Genomic DNA, 16,697 nt, shown 5'->3' with positions numbered 1-16,697 from the left:
CGACGCTCCGGTTGTCATCGGCGGCTGTGCCAGCAGGGTACTCACCAGGACGTCATTCTGCATCATGTCTTCGGGGTGAAGGGTGCGAACATCCGTCTGCCTGACCTTCAGCCGCGCCAAGTCGCTCTGCACGCTGCAGTTCACCCCTGTCGCCTACGGGGCGGTTAAAAAAAACCTTAAAAATGATTTGTAATGAGCGAGGAATGCTCATGTGGCCGCATTACTCACATTGTATGAAAAGACATCAGTGACCGTCATGAAGACGGTGTCCTCTGCAGCCACAGAGGGCAGACGCAGCCTGAGCTCCAGATTGCTGACAGAATAACAGCCGAGGTTCTGCAGCTACAAGCGCAAACATTTTGCTGTCATGATTTGTCAACTTCTTTAGTGATTTTTTTTTTTTCTGCTATTGAGCTGTCGTACCCTCAGGTGTGTGTGGAACTCCGGTCCGATGGCCTCTGACACGGTTCTAGTCGGATGGACCTCATATCTGTTCAAATTGGAGTCACTGTGCAGGAAAGAACAGGCAGAAGGTTATGGAAAAACTAGCAACATCGTGTAAATGATGTCTGCACACACACCTGCTAACAAACAGGTCTGGTTCATACTGAACAAAACTCTGCAGCTGAACGCTGTTGTCCCTCAGAGTCTCCTCTCGTTCCACGCTGTCGCTGTAGAACAAGCAGAGTTGCATGAGTACCGGCGCTATGGAAACGACATCCGCCACCTGCGCGTGCACGCCTGCCGTCTACCTCGCGGCGTGGAGCTTCATCTGAACGCGACTGTGCAGAGATGTGCAGCTGAACTCAAACTCTAACATGAAGTTAACCTGAGGACAGACAGAGAAGGTTGCTCAGGTGACACGATTCACCAAACGGAAGCGAAGCACGAGTCGGCGCACTCCAGTTTGGTGAGAAACTCTTCCCGGACGTACTTTTGACTGGGAGCGGAACACCGGATAGCTGACATTGCACGAGTGGCTGTTGGCGTCAAGCGCCGTGCACTCAAACTTAAAGTTGACGTCCTCCTACATGCAAGAAAGAGAAATGCCGTTTTAGTTGGATGTTAAATCCAGAGAGGTGCGGAATATGTTAGCGGGCATTTTTGTGCGGTCTACCCTGATGCTGAGGCTGGAGAAGTGCAGGTTTCTTGAATAGTGCAGCGTCAGGCTGGTGTTGTAGGCGTTTTCCAGTCTGTTCTCAAGCTGCACCTCCACCGCCAGGCGCCTGCGGGGGCTGCGAATCACATAAGGCTTCTGTCTGTGGGGAAAACACAGCCGGCGTTCACTACCAAGCAAGGACATTCCTGAGACGAGGGGACACTTATCCGGACCTCGATCCCGTGATGTCCATGTGAGCCTGTAGCACCAGGTCTGTCGTGCACACGTCGTCCTCACCGCAGTCTTTAAAGAACTGGATCTGCGGGGATGCGCATTGCGAGACGTGTTGGATGGAGACTAAAGGAGGGAAACGCGATGTATGTCGGAGAGGAAAGATGCCACTCACAGACTTCTTAACTGTGGTCGGCCAGCCCTCGTCCAACACTGGCCCGCTCTCGGTGTTGTTGATCTTGAACCGCAGGGAGAAGCTAATGGGTCGGATGTAATCTGCCGTGTCCTGCAGCCAACAAACATCAGCCATGACGTCAGCATCGGCACCTGCGTCCCGCACGCGAACGCCGCCTCGGTTTCCAACTTTTGCACCCTGCCAAACTCACGTAAACATGGAAGGGAAGTTTGTAGCAGACGGTTCGGCCCGTGTGAACCCGGACCGCCAGCTGGGTCTGCCTGTGGGAGCTGTCGTCAAACAACGCCCGCGCGGACAGCTTCCTGTCGTCCAGCGTGGCGGACACCCAGAGGTCTGAGGGGGAGGAGGAGGCAGGTGGGACAGACGGTGAGCGCTGGGCGATTCTCGCTCCAACCATTCACACAAAAAAAATCTGTGATTCCGTCATACCAAAGCTGTTGCTGTGGGGTCCGGGGGAGCGGGACACTGTGGTGAAGCAGGCCGTAGCATTCAGACAGGCCGATTCTCTGCCTCCTCTCTGGCAGGTCTTCTGAATCACATTGATGGAATGTGGCTGGAAGGAGAGACTCACGTTGATCTGGACTATGCTTCGAGAGCTGAGGAGGACGAGCAAAGTGGGATTTAATGTTTGACCTGAACAGGGAATTGAAAACCAACTGTGCTCTCTGAAGAAGCTAACACTGCTGCCTTTCAGGAAATGCTGAGAACTTCCCTCCCCACCTGAGCAAGACGGCGCTGCCATGCGCTCCCACCGCCAAGTCTATTAGCTCGTCTCCATCCAGGTCCAACCGGGTGCTCACGCTACGGCCGAAATACTGGAGGGAGGGGGAAAGGGAAGAGCCTGGGATGCGCTGGAATCAAACACAGAGAGACCTCCGTTTAACGTGTCCTCTCCTTCGATGTGGTCAAACACACGCAAAAAAAAAGAAGAACCTGTTTGTAATGGGGGTTGACGTAAATGCCGTCTCCGTGGTAGACATAGATGGCACCCCTGTGCTCGTCCTCCAGGGGGGCTCCCACCACCAGATCAGTGAAGCCGTCATGATTGAGGTCTGGAGCAGCGGCCAGTGCATAACCGAACCTGGCATCCTGGGCCTTTTCCTCAGATATCAGGGTTCCGTTCGGTACAAACACCTCCTCCTTGAGGAAGAACGAGAGAAGGAAATGCCTTATACTGGCAATATTGCAATAATAAACAGCAATAAGAGGCACAACAACAAATAAATAAATGCACGATCCCTATAGAGAAGAATAAATGCAACAGCTGTCTCACCCCAGTGAAGGAGTAAATGTAGACTCTACCGGCCTCTTTGTTCCCTGAGCCGAGGTACATTGGAGCTGCGACCAGAAGTAGATCGGTGATGCCGTCCTGGTCAACATCCATCCCACAGACCTCGCTGCCATAGTAGGACCCAATCTGCAGTTGGGAAAAGAAAAATGCTGTTTCGGTGTTCTGCCAGTAGGTGGAGCTCTCGTTCTGATCTTTTTCGTCAGACAGAAAACCTCTAAAAAAAGGGGGGAACAGACTGAAGAAGAACGTGTTACCTGTTCTCCATTGAGGGCCTGTGCGATGTTGACATCACCGTCATCGCTGAGTTCAAACAGGATGACTTTGCCTTTGTGTTTGAATCGAGGAGCCCCGGCCACATACAGCCTCTTCCAGTCCCCAACGATCACTGACGACACAGTGTAACCTGCGAGCACATCACAGGTGGGTCACCGTGCACGTCAGAACGACTGTTACATGCTCGTATCCATGCACACATGTTGGCCATTTAGTATATTTGGTGAGAGTTTTTTGGGAAAAGCGCATTGATTGTGTTACATCTATATTTGCCTGCATCAGGTTACACGTTGGTGAGGGCTGAAGTCTGGCTTGAGTATTAGGGCCTGCTTTTCAGCGAGAAGCTCAGACGTGCTTTTTTAGAGTTGGCTCCGCAACAGGAGCTCATTCAGAAGTTACATTTCAGGAAAATGAAGCGAAAAAGCAAACAGTGAAGATGTTGTGTTAAGGATCATTTCAAATTTGTGCTCATTATTGAAAGAAATCTGTGTTTAGCAGCCAGCTACGACCCAGACCCAGACCCAGACCCAGACGCTGCGGGCTCCCGGAGACCAGACATCCTTTGTTAGGCAGCTTTTTCTCATGTGTGGAGGGGGCCATTTTGGACCTTTATGCTCCAAAAAATGTAATACAACCGAATACACAACAGATCAGAGTCATGCTGATGCGTTGACATGTAGCGCGGTTGTTGTTCATCACTCAGTGGGATCTAAGTGTACCTAAATAAGCTGCATGATTTTTGAGCTCCAGCGGAAACTCGCTTTCAAAGGCCTCTCTGGATGGAACAACGCGTCCGTAGATCCCTTCCTTCAACACGCCGCCATCCCAGTCGTAGGCGCCCACCATCCCGAAGAGAATGCCATCCTGAAGAGCGGAGAAGGACACGGGTGAGACCCTCGGAGGTTAAACACGGGCATGTCACTCAAAGATAAGGGGAACCTACGTCCAGCGTGTGTGTGGAGAAGCCGATCTGAGACATCTCCATGTGGAAGGAGCTCTCGTTGTAGCCCAGAGTGCCTACAGGCGAGAGAGAGAACAGGTCAAGGCTCCTTCACTCGTCTCCTCCCTTCCTTCCTGACCCACTCAGGATCAGCTCCAGCCAGGAGACCCCAGGTGGCAGACAGACCTTTCCTGCCCCTTCCTCTCCGACTACCCTCAACAATAAAAGGGTGGCATTGCTTCGCATCCTCTAGAGTTTCTGTGCAGCCCTCTCCTGACTCAGCATCATTTTCTTTATCCTGGTTGACTCTTTGCCAGAGTTTCTCTTAAACTCTATAAAATCGTTTATAGTTATTACTGTGCGTGTTTATAGGCGTGATGTCATTGGAAACCGAGGGATTATTGAAGCAAAATAAGTGATTTAAATCAAAGCTACCACCGTTTGCCATTAATCATCCGTGACACTCATTTCAGAGAGCAATAAATAAATAAATTCATCCACAAACCTTCCAGGGTGAAGATGCGGTCGCCAAGGGCGTCCACGATGTCATTGAGCGCGGCTTCATCCGTCACGTTGAAGAAGTACTTGTCGTCGGGGTCGCTGGCGATGTATTTAATCTCAGAGATGAACGTCTCGGGGTCCTGCTGCCGTCGGATGTAATGACCGAGGACCTGGAAAGGTTGCGTGGGACGAAGAGAAACGGGGGTGGGGGGGGGGTTAAAAGAAAAAGCAGGTCAGCTGTGTCACCATGAGGGCTTTACACCAGCATATCTAACACGTGGAACATATGAAGATACGTTTTAGAATGATTCAAAAGCTAAAACCATCTAATCCTTCAAAATAAGTGCGTGCAGCATTTCCACTGTAGATCTTAGAGCTGTGTTTTCACAGCGTGGTGTTTTTCTAAGGACATGAATACTTCCATTGTTTCTGGGGCTGAATGAAAATATACACAGGACAGTTTAATTCACCAGCTATTAAGTCATAACTAAAGGCTTCGAATTGTCTGGAAAGCGTCACAAATGGTTCTCTAAACTACAGATCTGACGGGGGAGACGTACTCCAGGAGGACGGGGCCAACCTGAAGCACCCCCGAGACAGTTCTACATGAGAAACCAAGAATCTCCCCTGGTGACCCCAGCAGCCAGGAAAACTGAGAAAATCCTGTTTTCCGAGGATCCCGAGGGTGGAGAGGGGCTGCAGACCCAGCGCCGACGTTTGAATACATTTAAGATCTTATATACCCTCTTCCCTGGCTGCCAGCTGCATTAAAATGAGAGTCCAGTTCTTAAACATCCTGGAGTGTGGACGGAGACAAACACATTACATACGTGTGTCTGCAGAAGGCCTTAACCTACAGATGTTAGTCCACGACCGTCACTAATGGAGAAAACAGTGTGACCCATGTGAGCCATTCACACACTCACACACACACACACACCCTTCGACGCACATCCTCGTACTTATATCTTTGTGAGGACTTTCCTAGACAGTGCATTACCCAGCCCCTAACCCGAACCATCCCAACTAAACCCGAACCCATAACCTAAAAAGGTCTAACCTCAACTATAAAACTAAGTCTGAACCCTCAAACAGTCGTTTGAAGTTGGGAGCACCAACCCAAATGTCCTCATGTCCAAAAAATGTCTACAAGTTTCCTGGTAGAATAGATTTTGCTGCTCAATATGTAGCAAGTACAAGAACACACACACACACACCTCAGGCATGCCAAACAAGCAAAGCAAAAGGGTCATTTCCCTGAAAAACATGTAATTATTTTAAATATTGATAATGAATGGGCCAAACCCATTTCAGTGCAGCGTAACAAGACCCAACATTACAATAATTCAGACCGTGAGTCCATAAATGAGGAGGTGAGTGTGTGAGACATTCGCTGCCTGTGCATTTCGCCGCTGCGCCTCGGTGTTTTGTGCGCCTTCTCTTCTTCTGTGGTTGCAATTGGAGTCTGGAGGCGCTGCAGCTTCTGTTGTGGGGAAGGGAGGGGTCTCCACGCAGTCTGTCTGCCACGCTGACACTACAATCATGCCCCCCCTCGGCGCGTCCGTGTGGACGGGGTGTTGGGTGGGGACCCAGAGGAAGTATTTGCATTTGTTCCCACTCTGCTATTTTAGTGGACTCCAGGGCTCCATTAAGTCATTTGGGGGTTATTTTGGAAGCTTGGGCAGCGGTTTTACTCGGCTGCTTGTGGGTGCAAATGGTCACTGTGTCCTTTTTTTACATAATGTTTGAGGAATGTGAGGGTTCAACTGTACATATGAAGGGCAATGAAGCCCAAATATGGGCGATAAGGGCAGCGCCACCTCCTTTCTTTACACATCAGCTGCATTTCTGTTTCTTTTGAATGCACATTTGTCAGATGGACTCACAGCTATGGCGTATCTGGTGATATTTCTGTCCTCACACTCCTTCAGGGCGTCAGGTAGCTCCTCTCCGTCATGTGATTCTCCGTCCGTCACCACGATCATCACCTTTGTGGCGCCCTCCCGCGCTCCACGCTCCGGGCTGAAGGCCTCTGTGCTGCAGGCAGATTTGTGGTAACAGTAGTGGCCAGAAATTAGAAGTAGAAGCTTTCTATAACACAATTTAAGTACTTCTCATAGATGATAAACAGCAACACAGTTGAGAAACTGAACAAAACAAATCAAAACTGGACTGGACGGGCAGTTATGCATGAAAGGCATATTATTAGCAGTGGGGTTTAATTGATCACCGCCAGAACTGGCGTGTGTGACAGTGAATCAGGCAACCGCGTGTGTGCGTTCCCATCCAGTTGTGCCATGACTCAAACAGGAAACCCAAATGACAAACACGCATGAACTGTCCTGAGCGCCGCGCCCTGTTTGTCTGCAGAAAACCTGCTCTCACTGGGACCTGCTGCAAGAACTGGATCGAATAGCGCTGGTAAGCCTCAGACCAGCACGCTCGCACGCACACACACACACACACACAGTCATTTTCAGGCCCAACTGCTGCCTTTTCCTAAATATAGTGTTGTGGTGAGCCACAAGAAGCTCAGAGTTAAAAACAACCGTTTCAACCATGCAGTTTGCTAATTACATGGAGAAGAGGAGCAAACAGAAAATGGAGAAACGTCTTATGGCAACAAGTGATAAGAAATGAATCATGAAGTAGAGAAAAACGGGAAAAAGGTGCTGACATGGAGGTGTAAAAGGTGAAGTGAGGCAGGGGGGAAGGGCAAGAAAAAGGCAGTTTAGAAAAGAGGTAAATTGAGAGGAGGACAGGTAACAGCTGCGAAAAGGACTGAAGAAGGACGACACGAGATGAGGAAGGGTGGAGGGGAGATGAAAGAGGAGAGAAAGTGAATGGAGCTAATTTGGAGGCCTGGTTGCATTTACAAGCAATTTTATGGAGTCACAACAGTGTGGTAATAAGCCACCGCAGCAGCCTGTGTGAGTGTGTGTGAGTGTGTGTCTCAGATGGGTGGAGGGGTCCAAAAATCTGTGGTTAATCCAATTGTGGAGGCTCATTTCATGTTCATATTCCGTCTGACGTCTAATATACGTTCAAAGGGTTCGCTTCATTACTGCTGACCCAACCAAAATCTGTTACTTTCCACTGGGAGGGGCGGAGGGCAGATCTATTTAGGGATCAACGCTGTTGAATAAGCCATCTCAATAGTGACGTGTGTCATTTACCAACCACTTTTCCGAGAAAAACTGAGAAAAAAAATGCCGTTTTGTTTGTTTTTATTTGGTCCAATTTTTGTAAAATTGAACACAAGTTAAGTTAAGACAAAGTCATAAAAGAACCCCGCAGGGGTTATGTTTGGGAGCGGCGTTAAGAGCTTGGCTGTAAGTGGGGTTAGGTTTAAACTAAGGCCGGGTAAGGGTAAAGGTTAAAGGTCAACGATGCGGAGGGTTATGGCTGAGGTTGCAGGTAGCAGCTATAATGCACGCGTGCAGCTGGAGGCCTAATAAAGCAGCACCTGTGCACGCTATGGTCCAGAAATATGGGTTGATTCATGTGTGTGTTGTTACAGCTGGAGGAGAACGACTTGGGTCAGCGTGTGCCACACCTGCGGCCGCGCTGAGCAAGCAGCCGACTCCTCCAGCTCGGCTAACCTCTCTGTTTTTCTACCCTGTCCCTTTCCTGGCCGGTGCCAGCACCACCCCGCTTCAGTTATCTCAGTCAACCCCTCCCAGTTCGACCCAGAAATCCCTAACTGGAGCCCCAGTTGTGCACACAGGCACCGCCAGCCGCTGTCCCTCAGCACCAAAGAGCCGACTCTCCGTCTTAAACGCTGTGAACGGTGCGACCGTGTCTGGAGTTCCCGTCAGTAATGTCTTAAATGCCGCAGTTACACTATTTTTACTGGCTCCATTTTCCAGCCACTGCTTTTCAACTACCTTTTAAATTCCCCCCCTAAACACCCTCAACTGCAACGTTTGCCATTAAATGTACCAGAAAACAGGAACTCTCCAATTACCTGTTCGTGTGCGTTTGTGTGTGTATGTGTCCAAAATACACGTCTCAAAATGCCACCCCGTGGCCTGACATCAGGTCCAGCACCTTGATAAAGCAAGAATTCAAGTCTGAGGAGACTCAAAGGTTTTTAGTTGAATCTGTAAGCAGTGTTTCTTCCACCTATATGACGCCTCATGCCTTATAGCCCCCTACAAATGGCCCCGCGCATTTCTTCGGTTGCGCTGGCCGATGACCTGCGTGACCTTGACGCTGACTCCCTTTTCAAGGTATGTAGAAACAGGAAGTGCTCCATGGCAACTGGAGTTACACTGATTTAGCTTTATTAACCTGGTGAAGTAATTAAGAGACATTGATGCTGGTAGCTTCCGTGCTAATCCTTTTCAAGAGGGCTAAGCTAGTGTCAGAGGCTAATCTACAGAAGGCCGGCCCAAAGATTATATAAAACCTTTCATTTATATTATAAGAGACCTAGAAAGATGCTGTAAATCCACCCGGGAAACCTCCATTTCAAGTGCAACAGCAGCTTACCAGGCCTTGTGGATGGCATACGCGGTGCGCGTCTCCCTTCCCTCCTGTCTGCTGATGTTCTTGGCGGCCTCCACCACCTCCTGTGTGGTCTGGTAGTTCTTCAGGGACCACTCGTGCACAGCTACCTCGCCGTACTGCAGTATGCCGACCTGGACATTCGACCACACAAGCACACAGTGTTTCACCAGCGCCGCTGATCATGGTGGTGCAGGTTCAAGGTGCACTCCTGCTTCTATTTTTAAAAATTCATCCAATAAAACAGAGCTATTTCCTCTTTACCTCACATTCCCCACTCTCCCCCTTTCTCTGCTGATGCTGGCACAGTTCATATCCCATTCCTTTATAAAAACCAGTCATTCCACACATACTTTACCAACCAGCTTTTTTTATACATGTCACTCTACATTTAGTTCCAATCAGGGGATTCGCTTATCTCACTCTTCTGCACACCAGCCAATGGATGCCTGTGGCTTGTGCGAAAGGGCCAAACACGTCAAACCCACAAGCTTCCATTTCCAGTTTGACCAGTCGGCGCCTGCGGGCCTCTCGGCCTGGACCCCCTCACCTGCATCTGCTCCGTGCTGATGTGGAACTTGCTGAGGATGTTGCTGAGGAAGTTCTGGACCTCGTACCAGGGGTAGATGCTGTTGGAGCCGTCCAGCACGATCACAATGTCCATGTATGTGGAGCACCCTGCCGCACGCAGGAGGGGCGGGGTTAAAAAGAGACAAGAGAAAAGGCGTCTGATTGGTTGAAACGACCCGGCGGGATGTTTCTCAGGTGCGTGTTTTACTTTGTGAGGTTGGAGCGATGGCCTCTCGCGGCTCCAGGTCGTCACTGACAGAGGCACAGATGCCGTTGCTGAACGCGGAAGTGCCGCATTCTTGAGACCACAGAGGGGCACACGCCTGCCACGCACACACACACACACACACACACACACACACACACCACACACACACACACACAGACAGGTGAAGGTTTCTGTTCATATGAGCTGTATTTGCAGTCAAAGTCTCAAGTGGTTAAATGACTTGTAAATATAAAAAAATAAATAAAAAATAAACACAAAGAGAGTGGAAGCGTGTCATGGAAAGCCACAACGGTGGTTTGGGATTAAATAAGAGAGCGCGGAGGGAGAAAATTGCATTGTTGACACGCTGGCAGTCGCTGTCGTCTTGAAGGGTTTAACAGAGCTGAAACACCAGACCAGTAAAACCGTTTGATTCTGATTGTGTGAAATGTAGAGTTGGAGGGAGGAGATGGGGAAGGAGGGGGCTCATAAAAATATCCAAGGTTTATTTTTATGATTTAAGGGTGGGAGAAAGCAGACGGCGTGGAAAGACAGAGCAGGGGGGGGTGTGGGGAGAGATGGGGTTGTTGTGAGGAGAGAGGAAGAAAAAGAGAAACATGTCGGCGTCCTCTGTCCTGTCATTATGGTCGTGTTGGAGGAGAGAGGACGGAGAGACAGAAGGAAGGATGGAGAGGACGGGGAGACAGAAGGAAGACAGGAAGGAGGGAGAGGATGGGGAGACGGAAGGAAGACAGGAAGGAGGGAGAGGACGGAGAGACAGAAGGACACAGGGAAGGAGGGAGAGAACGGAGAGACAGAAGGAAAACAGGAAGGAGGGAGAGGACGGGGATATGGAAGGAAGACAGGAAGGAGGGAGAGGACGGAGAGACAGAAGGAAGACAGGAAGGAGGGAGAGGACGGGGAGATGGAAGGACGCAGGGAAGGAGGGAGAGGACGGAGAGACAGAAGGAAGACAGGAAGGAGGGAGAGGACGGGGAGATGGAAGGACGCAGGGAAAGAGGGAGAGGACGGAGAGACAGAAGGAAAACAGGAAGGAGGGAGAGGACGAGGAGATGGAAGGACGCAGGGAAAGAGGGAGAAGATGGAGAAATGTGAGTGAGGTGCTCTGGCTTTTAGGAGGTCTGTCATTAACAAAAGGCCGGAGACGCATTCCGATCCTGTTATAGACCTGACCACTGGAGTCAGGATAAACACACACACACACACACACACACACACACACGCACACACACACACACACACACACGCCTCACTTCTTGAGGCTTCTGGAACGTAGAGAAACATCCTTTAGACTTAGCCAGCTTGTGTGTGCACGCGTGTGTGTGACAGACATAGAGGGTCTTCAGTCACCAGGAACTTTCACTTGGTTAGAACAGCACTGGTTAACAGGTTTAGTGTATCTCCATGGCAACGTCAGCATCCTGCGTGCTCTCAATTTCCGGACAGGAAGTGCGGGCTCAGTGAGCCACACACGCTCACAGGTCTAAAGTCATTCCGGAACCTGCCAAACGACACTGATTCATGCGGATTGTCTGACAAACACAACCCTCTCTGACCACATCCCCTCAGACTCGCTTACACAACCCACCAAATTTTTTTTAAAAAAAACCCCTAATTCCTCAGAGTTTTCTGTACCAGGAAGCCATCAGGTGAGTCGGGGGTCAGCGTCATTCCCAGGTGGGAATTCCTCAGGTTCTTGGAAATGTTCTGAAAAGCAGCCTCACCTGAGACAGAGGGAGGAAATAAGTTCACCAGAAGTTACAAAGTGAACGGATTTATTGAGGATCCTTATTTCTCTCACCCAGATTCATTTTGCTGCACTTGGAGTTCCTCTCTTTTCCCACGATGCATTTGTAGATGTCTCCTTTCCTGTTGTTGGCCGGCCCGTCCCAGGGAGCCCCGACCAGCAGCCTGTCAACACATCATATCACCACGTGTCCTTGGTGTTTTACCATCTCTACATCTGAAGACCTCTGAGACGCCATCTTACGATTTTTCTCCGCGAGCTTCGTGCTGCAGGACGCTGAAGCCGAACAAGGTGTCGTTGGGAGCGCTGAAGATCCGCGGATTCTTCACGTCTATGTTGAAACTCCGACACAGCTCTGAAAAAGAAAATGCGCCTTTTATCTGTATTGAACATCATTTCTAAAACCCGACAGGAACTGAGGCTGATAAAAGTGATAAACGAACGATGAAAGAGGAGATGAATCGTAAAGATTTCCTCGTTTCTTTGGTCAGACGTCGGCACAAATTATAAAAAAACAACCCCTATCGAGCAAAAACGTGCTAAAAAAATATCCTCTTCATTCATAAGAGGGAAGAATGTGGCTACAAACACACAGGAAGGATAAAATGTAACATTAAGGTGATGAAAATGTGACTTTTGCCACCATAATGATTTAATGTTGTTGTTATAAAGGAGGCAACTCTCATTTAGCTGCTCAAGTTAGCACGCAAGCATGAATAAAGGCTGGAAACGGCCCCATTCTGGGAATATTTGATCAATTCCTACATAGCTGCACCTCCCCAGTGGCGGATTTTTATTTTCCCTGGTGGGCCTGGAAATGGGATTGGGGAGGAAAAGAGGGGCTGAAAAAGATGGATAAACAACAACCTCAGAGGGGGAAAAAAGGGGGTTCAGTGAGAGGGGAGGTGTGGCGAGGAAGGGTGTGGGTTAGAAAAACTGTGTTTCATAGTGAGGCTCCTGTTACGGCACACAGGCCCCCCCTTCATGCACGGCTGGGACGTGACGGAGGGAGGACGGAGGGAGGACGGAGGGCAGAGAGGTGGTCGTGGAACAGGCGCGTTTCGCACGATTAAATGTTGGTATCATAATCCAGACCGCAGGGTTCCAGACATGCAAATGGTTGCGCATGAATTAGCTAAAACACTCCTCTACTGGAAAATAAGGCTCTGTAATTGCCTGATTTGTGTGAGGAACCTGGAGTATTTACAGGCTTTAAAGCCCCTTTCAGAGATTCTGAAGCCTTTTCCATGTTTACAACTCGTTTAATCGCCAACTTGCGCTTGTATTTGCACCTTCTTGGACTCATCATTTCAAAATAAAACGTCTCCTTTTGGCTAAAATCCTCATGAAAGTGGTGCAGGATGGGAGCCGAGGCCAGAACATTGTGATTGCGCCGCGGCTACTTACAATCACTGGGAGCTACTTCCTGACACGCACGCTGCTGTGCACGGGGAGTTACCTCAGCCAGGCTAATCAGAGGAGGATTCCACATGTTTGGGGGGAAACCTAATATGCTGAAGCTACACCGCTGCCTTTCCCACACAACTACCTGCTCTTTTATTTCTCTGTCCCATGAAAGCTATTCCAGACATTTCATTTTTATAAGGAATCTCAGTGTTTATTTGCATAAATAGTCCTTCCTTTTTATCCAATTCTGTGAATGTGTTTGCGGATTAGCCCAGATTGCTTTTGAGCTAACAAAAAGGTCTCATTTGTTTCGGGGCCAATAAGTAAACGCTAATGGGTGATGGAGGGAGGAGTGAAATTCAAATCTGCTCGCTTCTAATTGTTAACATTCACTGTTGGGGGACATAAACATTCACTCATTCAAAGCTTGTTTTAATGCGACTTTGCTGAAATCTCTGATTCTTTGCAGATGTTTAATGGAGCGCGCCAGCAGCAACAAAGTATTCCTCTACAGTAACTCTGTCCATCCCAACCACCATCCCTCTTACGCACGCCGCTGTTAAATTATTCCCTCTTTTCTTGTGGCAACGCTGCGGCCACCCTCCCTTAGTCCGCATTTCTTCAGCAAACGGGGCCCCTGACAAAGACCCCTGCTACCATTTTCTCCATCATCCTCCAGTTTCATTCATCTCCTCATAACCCAGAAATCGCTCCTCTCCTTTGCCCCCTCTCCAGTCCCCTCGGAATCTAAGAGACCCGCATCGTCATCCATGGTCTTCCCTGCCCGGCCTTCTCGTGACCAGCCGTTGCCGTGACAACGGGCAGCAAACATTTATCGAGCTAAACAGACTCCAGATTCTGAAAACCACAAATTTAGCTTTGGGCAGCGCTGCCGAACATTCATAATTGCGATTGTAAAGAATATATTCATATAGACTGTTTGTGTGTGTGTGTGTGTGTGTGTGTGTGTGTGTGCGTGTGTGTGTGCGTGTGTGTTATTGTGCTACATATTGAGCAACAAAATACTCATTCTTCTGGTAAAGTGAGGGCATTTTTGGGAAGTGAGGACATTTTGGTTGGTCCTCACAACTTCAAAGGAATGTTTGAGGGTTAGGACTGGTTTTGTTGAGTTGAGGTTGGACTTGGGTTTGGTTAGTTGGTTGTGTATTGGCAAGAATCAGCTAACCCAGCGAGACCCTGCGATGTCTTGAGACGCTACAACTAAACATTGCTGCATTTGCTTTGTAACACAATGAAAAGAACTTCTGAACAGCTGTTAAATTGTTACGTGCAAAATGAGTTCATTTTGTATATTTTAGAGTAATTATAATAAACCAGAACAACCAGAAACATGTGTTACATCCAGGACAACACGTTTGTCGACTCACATTAATGTACTGTGATATTTTAGTGCACAACGTCGTAGTAATTGTAGCAGTCGGCAGATTTCTGCAAATGTCTCTGTTTCTGTCATCTTTACTCCAGTACTCCCTCCAGCCCCCCCACCCACACACACGCACACACACGCACGCACACACGCACACATACACCCCTTGTTCTCACCCCTCACAGATTGTCTCTCCATATTCTCCATCATGTTTGCGCTTCATCTCACCATCTGGTGGGGGGAGCGGGGGTGGGAGTAATTGTCAGCAAAAGTTCGGAAAGTCATGATAATGCATCACACACACACACACACACACACACACACACACACACACACACACACACACACACACACACCTGCGTTTGACATCTCTGTAAAAGCAGAACGGAGCGTAACTGACATCGGATGCCTGCTGCCCACATCATGGGGAGTTCTGCTGGAACCATCAGCATCACACACATACTCGCTCACCCACGTGCTCATGTGTGACACGGGCGGAAACGGCGCAACACACACATGCAGGAACGCTTAGATCGCATGTGCTCTGGTCACAGTTTACACGGTCAAACACACACAACGCTCCAGACAGAGCGATGCTGCTCATTACGTGGATGTTTGCACGGATCAGTGCGCTCTCATCAGACCTCACGGACGGAAACGGCTACATCTTATCCTATAAATCTCCCGCTGCTTTAGTCACTTCCCCTAATGCAGCAGTTAAGCTCGTGCTTATCGGCGTGCGTAAAGGCCGTATCTGATCAACAACAGTGAGCCTTTTCTTCTATTTCAGCAGGGGAGCCCCAACGAGGTGTGAGGCTGCACTGCCAAAGGAGGCGGGAGGACCTGCAGGCCACAGCCGCCTTATTAAGGGATGGTGGGAGCCATAGGAACGGCCGCCGTGATCGGGTTACACAGCTGCCCGTGTGGGAAGGGGTGAGCCGTAATTGGAGATGAACCAGTAACCTTTTGGCCCTGGTCCATGCAAATATGGCTGACACACGTCTTTCCTCTCTCGCGGTCAGCCAGGTCTTCACAAACACCAATGGGCAAGAATTGAAAGACAAGAGAGGAAGAAAAGAGGCTAGCTTTGGGTTTGACAGAAAAAGTATATGTCAACACTTTGGGATGGTGGAACTCGGGGCCGGGATGATCAACGCCTGTCAGAGAGGAGGGGGAGCCCGCTGCGTCTGCGAGCGGCCCTGGAGGACCATGTGGCACCGTCGAATTCTGAACCTTGAGCAGGTTAAAGGCCGATAACAGATGGGTCAGTCCAGACTCGGAGGAAACGATAAAAACACAGCTTCGTTTTAAAGTGTCGGTTATTTTAAAGCAGCTCCTTTCTTTAAAACCTGCAGATTAAAGGATTTCTTACCGCTGAGGAGGAGGAGGAGGAACTCCAGACACCACGCGCATTTGCGCAGCTCCATCTATGAACGTGGATGAAAGCAGAGTCTGTCTTATTTTCTGTTGGAAACGTTCTGTTGCTGGAAATGTTGCGCATCGGCCTGCGACGCGCACACGCACGCAAACACGCGCGCGCCTGTCAGTTCTCGCTTTGCTCAGGAGATGGGCTCCGACGGTGCTGCTGCGGCATGTTCGCCAGCCCGGCGCGCTCAGATCACCGCGTGTACTTTCCGTTAAAGTCAATGAAATATATTCACCAGACACGAGACCCTGATGCCTTTACTGTCCCCCGTGGAGCGTGTGAACTTGGCCGCTGGAGAAAGTTTCACCGAAGCGCACGGGACGATCCTAAACATACCATAACGGCGTGTGGATCGGGATAAAATCCTCGGTGTGAAGGGAAGAGCGCGCCCCGGTCCCGTCCAGCAAGGGGCCACAGCTCCGGGTCATTAAAACATCACTGAGGCTCAACACCTTCCCTCGCCGTCAGCAGCAGCGCTCCTGGCCCCTCGGCGCGCCTCTGGAGGAGAACGAGCTGTTGACCCGCGCAGGACTAAAGTTGTCCTCTGGTTTTTCCCTCCACGGTTGCAGCAAATCGGGCAACTTGTCATCAGGTCGTTGCCGGTTGGAAATATGTGCCTCCGGTGACAAATCTCAGCCTCTCGTAAGGGAAAGAGCGCGTTTATCTCCAGCGCTCCCGGGGGCCCCTCAACACACTCCTCTGCCCTTAACCCCCCCTCTTCTCTCTCTCTCTCTCTCTGTGTCCATCCCTCTCCCTCTCTATTCCGAACTACTGATAAATCATCACAATTATTGAATGCATTAAGCAGAAAGATTTAGCAAAATAAATCAGAAATTGCACTACAAGATAGATAGATAGATAGATAGATAGATAGATAGATAGATAGATAGA

General features: G+C 49.5%; 1 protein-coding gene across 1 annotated transcript in view; it reads right to left on the bottom strand.

Annotated features, from left to right (window-relative positions):
• The window catches only part of itga10 (integrin, alpha 10), a 17,553-nt gene extending 856 nt beyond the window's left edge, over positions 1-16,697 (bottom strand). The window contains exons 1-27 of the mRNA XM_057044865.1: positions 16,143-16,697; positions 15,753-15,807; positions 11,830-11,941; positions 11,641-11,750; positions 11,475-11,563; positions 9,819-9,933; positions 9,591-9,718; positions 9,026-9,174; positions 6,418-6,568; positions 4,536-4,701; positions 4,034-4,107; positions 3,810-3,954; positions 3,072-3,220; positions 2,800-2,943; positions 2,460-2,666; positions 2,247-2,377; positions 1,956-2,122; positions 1,717-1,859; positions 1,506-1,616; positions 1,333-1,418; positions 1,118-1,259; positions 935-1,027; positions 753-829; positions 582-671; positions 424-508; positions 229-342; positions 46-153 (exon numbers count right to left, since the gene is read on the bottom strand). Coding sequence (XP_056900845.1) covers positions 46-153; positions 229-342; positions 424-508; positions 582-671; positions 753-829; positions 935-1,027; positions 1,118-1,259; positions 1,333-1,418; positions 1,506-1,616; positions 1,717-1,859; positions 1,956-2,122; positions 2,247-2,377; positions 2,460-2,666; positions 2,800-2,943; positions 3,072-3,220; positions 3,810-3,954; positions 4,034-4,107; positions 4,536-4,701; positions 6,418-6,568; positions 9,026-9,174; positions 9,591-9,718; positions 9,819-9,933; positions 11,475-11,563; positions 11,641-11,750; positions 11,830-11,941; positions 15,753-15,807; positions 16,143-16,145 — 3,144 coding nt within the window. The 5' untranslated portion in view covers positions 16,146-16,697. The remainder of the gene's footprint in view (positions 1-45; positions 154-228; positions 343-423; positions 509-581; positions 672-752; positions 830-934; positions 1,028-1,117; positions 1,260-1,332; positions 1,419-1,505; positions 1,617-1,716; positions 1,860-1,955; positions 2,123-2,246; positions 2,378-2,459; positions 2,667-2,799; positions 2,944-3,071; positions 3,221-3,809; positions 3,955-4,033; positions 4,108-4,535; positions 4,702-6,417; positions 6,569-9,025; positions 9,175-9,590; positions 9,719-9,818; positions 9,934-11,474; positions 11,564-11,640; positions 11,751-11,829; positions 11,942-15,752; positions 15,808-16,142) is intronic.

This window comes from Takifugu flavidus, chromosome 10 (assembly GCF_003711565.1).
Source record: "Takifugu flavidus isolate HTHZ2018 chromosome 10, ASM371156v2, whole genome shotgun sequence".
Lineage (NCBI taxonomy): Eukaryota > Metazoa > Chordata > Actinopteri > Tetraodontiformes > Tetraodontidae > Takifugu > Takifugu flavidus.
This window is presented reverse-complemented; position numbering and strand designations above follow the sequence as displayed.